Raw genomic sequence first — 6,771 nt, 5'->3', positions numbered from 1 at the left:
AGCTCCACTACTAACAGCAATGCCTATTGTTTGTTTGTTTGGATGGAGACTTGTATCAGTTCCAACTATCAAGAAATCAAGATCAAAATAAGAAGTCCCTTTCTTTTACTTTATGTGACTCAGTGACTAGCTTCCCAAATCGATATAAACTTCATGAAGGTTCATGAGAACATTTTTTTTTTACAATCCCAGTACATGCAGTGGCTTCAATATTGTTAGTGAATGGGTTAGAGATAGTATTTGTTAGTTACAGTTGTTAGAGACAGGTTTATAGAGGTAGGAGAATTGGTGAAAATCCAAAGGTAGAACAACAACAAAATCATACCCATTAGACAGAATGGCCACTGATTTAAAGACTAACACTCCTTCATGCCTCTTAAGGGTTACAGTGGAGAGACAAGGATAATTTCTACCAAGGATGACCCAACTCATTAGAAAATAATACATTTTCACATCTTATTTAATAAAAGTCAATGTGAGAGTTGTACAATGCACCTTTAGAATATTTATTTCCCCTGGGGTAGAATAAAGTATTCACTCAGAACATTTAGTCCTCCTGTGCCAGATATCCTTTCAAAAATATGGTTTTTAATTATATAATAGCATGCAATTTAACCTGCCTCCATCTTTTATTCTATAATCGCTAATTCTATGGTATCTCTTGTGGACACAGAAAGCATGTCCCTTTTTGGTCCTTGTGATCTATTGTGTTTCCTGGTACACAATTTTAATATGTTCCACATATCAGCTCTCCCAGTTTCAGTCACAAAGCAGTACAGAATTGGATCAGCTACACAGTTGAGACTGGTCAGGGCCACTGTGATTCTGTACACCGTAAACGTCTGCTTTCCAGACTTACTGAAGTTCATATTGCGCTCTAAAATGCACCGGATGAGCACCATCACGTGGAAGGGGGTAAAGCACAGGACGAACGTCAATATGATGCTCGCAAGCAACTTTATGATCCTTCTCTTCTCGCTGTTTTCTGTGGCTTGGTTGTGCTGCACAGCTTGGTACACTTTATGGTTGCAGATCATGATGGTGACCAAAGGTACTGCATAGCCCATGCACGTCCTAAACAGGTTGAGGTTGATCTGCCAGTTCTCCAGAGGGTACTTGTCATAACACAGGGTGAAGTTTGACTTCTCCTCATCACAGTATTCAACGCTTGTCTCATCTTTCCACAGAAGGATAGAATTAAAGATGGATTCCAATATCCAGATAGACAGGCTGGTCACAAGTGCAAATCTTCTTGTTCTTAGAAAAGAAAACTTCAGGGGGTAGACAACTGCTAAATAGCGGTCCAAGGCAATGCAGGTGAGGAAGGCTGTGCTGCTGTAGAAGTTCATATATGTGAAGAAAACACTCCCTTTGCATAAGGCGGGAGAGAAGGTCCAGTTGTCTTTATTCCAAGTGTAATTGATCCACAGGGGCAGAGTCAATGCATATAGCAGATCTGACAGTGACAAACTGAAGAGGTAAATTCCTAGCTCATTTTCCTTCTTTGCTTGCAGAAAGGATACACATAAAGATCCAACGTTGGCTGGGACGCTGACTATAAACACAAATATGTAGACCACTGGGAACAAATAGTGATCTAGGTCATGCTGTTCTTCCACGCACGTGCTGTTCATCATTTTTTTTTAAGTGGCAATCACATTACTTCTTAGGCTATAAACAGAAAAGAAGCCTTGCCTTGTTCTAAGTTTTCAGTGTTAAATTATTTTTTGCTAGTAGTTTTTTATTTTTGTTTTTGTTTTGGGATTTTTGATTGTTTGTTTTTTGTTTTGTTTTCCTTGATTTTTGAAGTTATAATCAATTCATCAATGCATTTAGAGATCAATATTTTTACATAGACTATCACTGCTAGAAGTCAGAATCCAAGCTCTTGAGGTGACTTAAAGTACTGAACCGAATTTAACCATCAGAAGTCTTCATGCTCAGTATCATGGACTGTTTAGCTTTCTTGAAAAGTCACTCACTCCTCTCAATGTGTCCTTTTGAATCTTACAGGAGATTGGAGATTGGTCCAAATATGAGTACACAGATTTTATTTTCATACACTTTGGCATCCTTTTAAAAGTGCCCTGTTTCTGTAACGAAAGATGAACTAGAATAGGTTAGATATTTATAAGATATATAACCTCACTACTATCATGATTTTGAAGCAGCTTTCTTTAATTTATTGGAAATATTAAATATTTTAAATTACAAAAATAGTATTTAACTAAAACAATGAAATTTAGTAAATAAAATCAAACTTAGATGCTTTGCTTATTTCAAATCAGACTTACTCAAAGGATGCTAGCTTATAGGGAATTACATTTCTCACCAGACAATGCCTAACAACCATAACCAAAGTTTGTTAAACCATTAAAGCCAATTTGGTGACTAAAAGTTGAAAAGTCACTTATTTGGATGTGATGAGAAATTGTTACTTCATTTTCTTGCTTTGGAGTGAACATAACTACATGGTTACACAATTTGTAAGTTTCAGTTTAATGTATAATGTCAGCGTAAGGCACTTCAAAATCACATTATTAAGAAAATATTTCTATAGCATACAGTAAAGTGGAATTTAAAATATAGTTTATTGAGCTTTAATGGTTAGATAGCCTTCTCTGCCTTTTTTGTTTGTCTTTTGTTTCTTATGGAATGCAGCTCACTTTGTCTCACTTATATTCCATAAATGGGGAAACAAAACCACATCATTTATGGGAAAACATTGGGATTATCAACTTCTATTCCTGGAGATGGTTTGCCCTGAGTTTTGTCCCTTTGTAACATGACAATGTCACAGAGAAGTGTTCTCAATTCCTTTGCTAGTGGGACCACGTGGTAGTTCGGATGGTTTACATGACAGATCCATTACAGAAAACTTTGAAGGGATACATTCTTTTTCCAAGTGCAGATGAGCTCCAGGGACAAAAGGATTTGCCATTACAAGGCATGACTCCGGTACTGGAATAAACCACATCCAGGATGTGTCTCACTCTTAAAAGGGAGGAGTAAAGCTCCCAAGGCCTTCTGCCTTTATCACCCCTAGAGATATGGATAAAACATGCAGAGCAGCCTGTTAAAGCGATAGCAAAACATTTGTGAGGGAAAACAGAAAGCAGAGCTGAGGAGAAGGGGGTGAGAGGGAAACAGTGGATATTTCTGGAGGCCCGTGTGTGTGGAAGAGGCAATCGGAGTCTCTGGATCAGAGAAACGAGGCAAAAAATTCACACCGTGAAGGCAGAAAAGGGCTCCACTACCATCACACACATGGGGATATGGGAGGCTCTGGCTTCTGGGAAAGAGCAAATCAGAAAGGATAAGACACTAACAGGTTCTGAGACATTTGCAGACAACAGAGAATAGATGGCGAGTTCCTTTCTCTGGCCTGGTTTACGTAAAGAGCTAAAGGAAAGAACTTTCTTCTGGGTGTTCATAGGATCCAGCAGACCCTCGACTAGAAAAGGATTTGAGTCTGTTTTGTTATCTTGGTTCATGTGACCTACTCAATGTTTCAATTTCTTTAGCCACTAGAGAAATAGGAGTTGAAACCTCAGTGAGACACCACTCAATGAGACACCACTAACATGCTCACCAGAATAACATACAAAGCAGAGAATACCAAATGCTGGTGGTGATGTAGAGTATCTGAACTCATGCATACCCTAGACTGGAAAACTTAAATATGTAATGTGATTTTGGCAGTGTTGTTTCTAAATGAACACCAACACATTTGCTAAGCAGCAGGCACTAATATCAGAATGTTTACAGTTACAGTAATATGCCCCAACTAGAATTCCCGATAGCAATAAAATAGACACCATAAGTGGTATATCGTCATCACCATCATCATCATCATCATCATCATAAACAACATCTATACATCAATGATGTTTTCATTTTGTCTTACATGAAATAATAGAGGTGAGGTTTAATAACCCAATTCTGATGGACAAGACCAATTCAATAGAGGACATATTATCAAATAAAAGCTGGCAGAAGTTGACTTATGCTGGTAAGTCAGAACAGAGATTACCTTTGGCAGGGTAGGATACCATTGAAAGAGGATGGGAGGGAGCTTCTGAGAATTTGATAGAATTCTGTTTCTTGATGTGGGTACTGATTGACTGACCATGTCCAGTTTGTAAAATTGCCAAGCTGTACATTTGGTTAGAACTTGTTCAGTTTGTAAAGTTGATTAACCTGTATACTTAGTATATATGCATCTATCTTCATAAATAATACAGAAAATAAAAGGTAAAATCAAACTGCTGTGGTTATTGGGGATAAAAAATATCTTGACAACATGGTTGACATGGAGATAGTCCACATAAGCCTTCCTAAGAAATTAATTTTCTTCCTTTTTTAACATGGAAATAGGTAAAATCAATAAAAATAAATTAAACAGCCAGGAAAGATTCATAGAAGATAAGGGTTTACTAAATAAAAATTAAGTTCTAGACAGTAGGAGAAATCAACAAATCAACAAGTACATATGTAATACAAAATATGTATTGAATTAGTTTAAAGAGATAAAAGATGGAATCAGAACACAGGAGGAGTAAAGAAAAAGAAAATGACAGCTGACAGTGATATCTCACTCCTGTAATTCCAGTGCTTGGGAAGCTGTGACTTAGGGGATGGACCATGAATTTGCAAGCAGCCTGGGCTATAAAGCGAAACCCTGACTCAGCAAAGGGGAAGGAAGTATGGAGGAGAGAGAGAATGTTAAAAACTGAATAGCCAGGTTTTCTTTTAAAATTAGAATAGACTTTGTTGCAATAAAAATGCCATAATGAAAATTTCTTAGAAGAGAACAACAGTGATAAAACTAAAGAAGTCAGGCAAAATTATCAGTGTAAAAGAAAAGGGAAAGCATCAAAGATACATAAAGAGAAAACTGAAGAGACCAGGATATGTGTGATGCCAGCTCCAGAAAGGAAATAAAGGGAGAGGAGTGAAAAGCAAAGTTCGCAAACATAACGGCGGGCGAGTTGATTTCTAGAACTGAAGAGGGCCTGGGATCCCTCTGATTTATGAAGCTTAGTAAGTGTCAGATGGGACAAAGTGAAACATCTCTACTTAGACACACTGTGACCAAACTGCAGAGACCAAAACCTAAGGTTTGGGGGGAGGGTGTGCCAGAGGTGAGAGATGGTTTACGTGCAAAGGATACATTTCAGCCCGACAGGTGGCTTATGAACAGCAATCCCTGGAACCAGATGACATCTTCATGTTTCTCCATTCCAGGAAAACGGATGTCATCCTATAAGTCTATCCCCAGTGGAGATGACCGCAAGAACCGGAGCAAACCTAGACATCTGCAGGTCACTACCACTCGGGAAAATTTACTTCTCACTTCTTGAAGAATCCTTTAATAGCTCTTGATGATATTCTATGATTTAAACCACATGGAAGACTGCATAGCCTGCTACGGACAGGGCTATCATGAATGCCAGCATCACACCCTTGGGTAGGCTCGTTCACATGAGGGAAAACACCTCAACTATAAAAGTCTTCTCTCTTGAGACCAAGAATAGAAGGGTGAGCAGAGGGTGCCTCTTTGTGTTACTGTGTATGTATATGTTTTTCTCTACAAAAGCATAGGACAGAAAATCATTTTAGGGAGGTTTTACAGTTCTCATCAGAATGGATTTCTTTAGCTAGAAAAGCACTTCCTGACTTGCTGGGAGCAATCACTAGCAGCGATGGCTTGATGAAACAGATAGCATCTGTCTGTTGTCCGACAGAGGCAGTATAAGTTTGTGGTTGCCTTTTTTTATTTTTTTATTTAAAGGTTCTCAAAGCTCAAAGAACTTTGGTTCTTCCACGGTTGTTTCCTCCTGTATAAGTTACCTATGAGGCCAGAACATCACAGGGTAGCCTAGGGACCTGTTACATGTGATGCCAAGCATCGCAGGCAGAACCTGGTCATTCATTCAAGGGAAGTGCACCTCAAAGTATTTTATTTCTGTATCTTTCCAAACACTGTTTAGGCTGCTTTAATGAAATTTTGAGAAAATAATGTTTGCCACCCTCAAGAAAATATGGGTTATTAAATTTAAACTTTATGAAGTGCCAAAAAGGCAATCTACAGCATAGCTATAATAATAATAATGATGATGATGATGATGATGATGATAGAAACAACTGCTGACAATGGCTAAAAGCAAACAGTACCAACACAGTGTTAGAGACACTTGCTTTCACCTGTAAGCTTATTTGCTGCTTACTGGGTCTCCACATGTCTCTGGCACTGTGACAGTTATTTATTAACGTGCTTATTGACACAAAAACATGACTTTCTAACCTTACGTGATTTCTGATGAATCCCAGAGCTATTCCTAGTTCACTGTACTGGTGAGGGAACAGTAGCAGGCAGCTATATCTCCCAGGGTGGCAGAGGCTCTCTCTTCCTAAGCCCTCAGTTTCCCAAAGCACTGGGTCCAGAAGAGAAAGCTGAGCACACACAGTCATCTTTGCTATCCCCATGTCTTCACCTGACTGGTTCGTCTAGGTTTGAGTTCTGACATCCCTTTACCACTATTCAAAGCAGAGGAAACCATGTGTCTTCCTCATTTCCATCTCGCTTACCAAACTTAGTCTTGCATTCACAAAACCCAAACCAGTTGAAATGTTACGAGCGCTGCTGACCATTATGCCAATGTACTCCATCTACTTTGAATTCTTGTTCTATTCTTTAATATCATACTCACGAGTTTCAGGAGTGATGCTGCTCTTGACTGAGGAGGCTGGCAAATCTGCTTGTATCAA

At 38.7% G+C, this 6,771-nt stretch overlaps 1 protein-coding gene across 1 annotated transcript; it reads right to left on the bottom strand.

Moving 5' to 3' along the window:
• Nucleotides 1-442: 442 nt before the first annotated feature.
• On the bottom strand, nucleotides 443-6,771 carry Gpr65 (G protein-coupled receptor 65). The gene is made up of 2 exons (XM_051196173.1): nucleotides 6,714-6,771; nucleotides 443-2,093 (listed from the first exon to the last, which is right to left on the bottom strand). Exon 2 carries the CDS (start codon nucleotides 1,635-1,637, stop codon nucleotides 630-632), a length of 1,008 nt encoding a protein of 335 aa, XP_051052130.1. The 5' UTR covers nucleotides 1,638-2,093; nucleotides 6,714-6,771; the 3' UTR covers nucleotides 443-629.

This window comes from Phodopus roborovskii, unplaced genomic scaffold (genome assembly GCF_943737965.1).
Source record: "Phodopus roborovskii unplaced genomic scaffold, PHOROB, whole genome shotgun sequence".
NCBI lineage: Eukaryota > Metazoa > Chordata > Mammalia > Rodentia > Cricetidae > Phodopus > Phodopus roborovskii.
Note: the sequence above shows the minus strand (reverse complement) of the source record. Positions and strands in the feature narration are given on the sequence as shown.

Excerpts from the sequence above, each read along its gene's own strand:
- Gpr65 (XM_051196173.1), bottom strand. The coding sequence starts at position 1,637 with ATGATGAACAGCACGTGCGTGGAAGAACAGCATGACCTAGATCACTAT.